This window comes from Myotis davidii, unplaced genomic scaffold (genome assembly GCF_000327345.1).
Source record: "Myotis davidii unplaced genomic scaffold, ASM32734v1 scaffold6254, whole genome shotgun sequence".
Classification (NCBI taxonomy): Eukaryota; Metazoa; Chordata; class Mammalia; order Chiroptera; family Vespertilionidae; genus Myotis; species Myotis davidii.
In genome coordinates, this window is record NW_006285269.1 from 89 (window position 1) to 2,582 (window position 2,494).

The following is a 2,494-nucleotide window of genomic DNA, read 5'->3' on the forward strand; positions in this document are numbered from 1 at the left end:
GAGAACAAAAAAGTCGACCTTAACCAATTTGCCCAATTAATATTTGACGGAGGCAAAAGCATAGAATGGAGTCATACAGTCTCTTCAATAATTGGTGTTTGAACCTGGATGGCAGTCAGGCCTGGGCAGTGTGGGCAAGGTGGGGCTATGGGGTGGGGTGGGGCGGTGCTAGGCAGGGCAGCTGAGCACTGGGCTGGGACTCCACTGGCACCAGCACCATGATGGAGACTCTTGACCTTCCCGTGGGGCCTGGGGCCTCTGGGCGGGGCCCCAGGGAGGACCTTAGCCTGGACAGCTGCAGAGAGGAGGACAAGGCGCCAGGTGCCAAGGGTGGCCTGCAACCAGGATGAGGGTGCACTTTCACGTGACAAGGTTCCTCCTGGAGGCAGGTGTCAAGCTAGGGATGCAGTCCATTCCCCTCGCCACTGCCTGTGCCACTTACCATAAGTTCTTCTGCGAGATCAACGTGGACGCCTATGACCCCTACTTGGTCACCATGTCTGCCCTTTACTTGGCTGGCAAGGTGGAAGAACAGCCCCTGCAAACCCATGACATCATCAACGTCTCCAACAGGTACTTCCACCCGGGCAGCGAGCCCTTGGAGCTGGACTCCCGATTCTGGGTGATCCTGGGCAGCAGTGTGCAGTGCGAGCTCTTTGTGCTGCGGGTACTGCGCTTCCAAGTCTACTTTCAGCACCCACACAGGTACCTGCTCCACTACCTGATTTCTCTCAAGAACTGGCTGAATCCTTACAGCTGGCAATGGACCCCCATCTCCGTCACTGCCTGGGCCCTGGTGTGGGACAGCTACCGCGGGGGGCTGTGCGCCCGGTCGCAGGATCAGCACAAAGGGTGGTGGTGATCCACCTGGCCCTGCAGGTCTATGGGGTCCAGGTGCCCGCCGAGGCCGAGGCTGAGAAGCCATCCTGGCAGGTGTTTACTGACGACCTTACCAAGCCAATCATTGATAACATTGTGGCTGATCTCACTCAGACTTATACCATGGACACAGAGATCTCTGAAGGCCCTGGCCCAGGCCTGCCCAAAGAGAAGCCTGGGACGCTCAGCTGCCAGGGGACAGGGCCACCACATTGCCCTGACGGCCGGTGCCCAGAACACTGTCTGGGAGGACTGTTTTTGTGCTGATGGAGACAGGACGGTGAAGTCTATGACATGCTTCGACTTTGATTCTCAGGCTTTGATTGTCCCCGACAGCCATGGTCCAGATGGTGATGGGTGCTGCAACTCCGCAGGCAGGAGTGTGCTGTGGGTGGCTCTGAGGCCTCCGAGTCTGCTTTTGTCCTTTGAAAGGATGCAGACTACAGCCGAGGTTTGGGATCAGTGGAAGGAAAATCAAAGAACGGATGGGACTGTGCCCCAGGGGGATTATTTTAAAGGCCATATTTAGAGAAAGTATGAGTCAATTAACATAGAGTAAATTTTATTATATTTCATAAAATATATTACTAAGTCAAAATAAAAACATAATAATAATTGGTGTGGGACAAATAGCACAGATACATGCAAAAAAATTAATCTAGACCATCAATTTACACCATACACAAGTATAAACTGGGAATGAAGAAAGGACTGAAACATAAGTGGGTAACCATTAAAAACACAGAAGAATCCATAGGCAGCAAAATACCAGGCATCTGTCTTAGCAATACCTTTACTGATACAGTTCCTAGGGCAAGGGAAAATGAGGAGAAAAGAAACAATTGGGACGACGTCAAATTAAAACCTTCTGCAGAGGATAAGCACCCAACAAATACAACAACAACAATGAAACAAGGAAGTCCACTCCTGGGAGAAGATATTTGCCAATGTTATATCCGATAAGGAGCTATTCTCAAAATTCATCCTGAACTCATCCAATTAAACAAAAGGATGATCAACATTCCAATAAAAAAATGGACATAGGAATAAGACACTTTTTGAAAGTGGACATACAGAAAGCCAGGAAACACATGAAAACATGCTCAAAACCATTAATCATCCAAGAGATGCAAATCAAAAGGACAATGAGATACCATCTCACATTGGTCAGAATGGCTATCATCAACAATTCAACAGATAACAACTGCTGCCAAGGATGGGGTGTAAAAGGAATCCTCTTGCATTACTGGTGGGAATGCAGACTGGTATAGTAACTATGCAGAACAGTATGGAGTTTCCTAAAGAAATTTAAAAAATGTAGCTCCCTTTTGAACCAGTAGCCCCACTACTAGGAATGTATCCCAAGAATTGACAAACACCAATCGGAAAGGGCTTGCGCACCCACATATTTGGAACAGCACAGTATAAAATACCTAAGATTTTGAAGAAGCCTAAGTGCCCATCAGCAGATAAATGGATTACAATCGCTGGCATATATACACATAGGAACAATACACTGCTGTAAAAAATATAGAACTTTTACCATTCCCAAAAGCATGGAAGGACATGTAGAGCATTATGCTGAGCACAATAAGCCATTTGGAGAAGATTAATA

The 2,494-nt window shown here is 48.0% G+C and overlaps 1 protein-coding gene across 1 annotated transcript; it reads left to right on the forward strand.

The window, feature by feature from the left end:
* Positions 1–346: 346 nt before the first annotated feature.
* Positions 347–1,106, forward strand: LOC102775101 (cyclin-related protein FAM58B-like; the record flags this gene model as incomplete). The annotated part of the gene is given in 3 exon segments (XM_015558965.1): positions 347–845; positions 848–933; positions 994–1,106. Coding segments are annotated over 3 exon segments (698 nt in total), but the record flags the coding sequence as incomplete, so codon positions are not given.
* Positions 1,107–2,494: the final 1,388 nt, after the last annotated feature.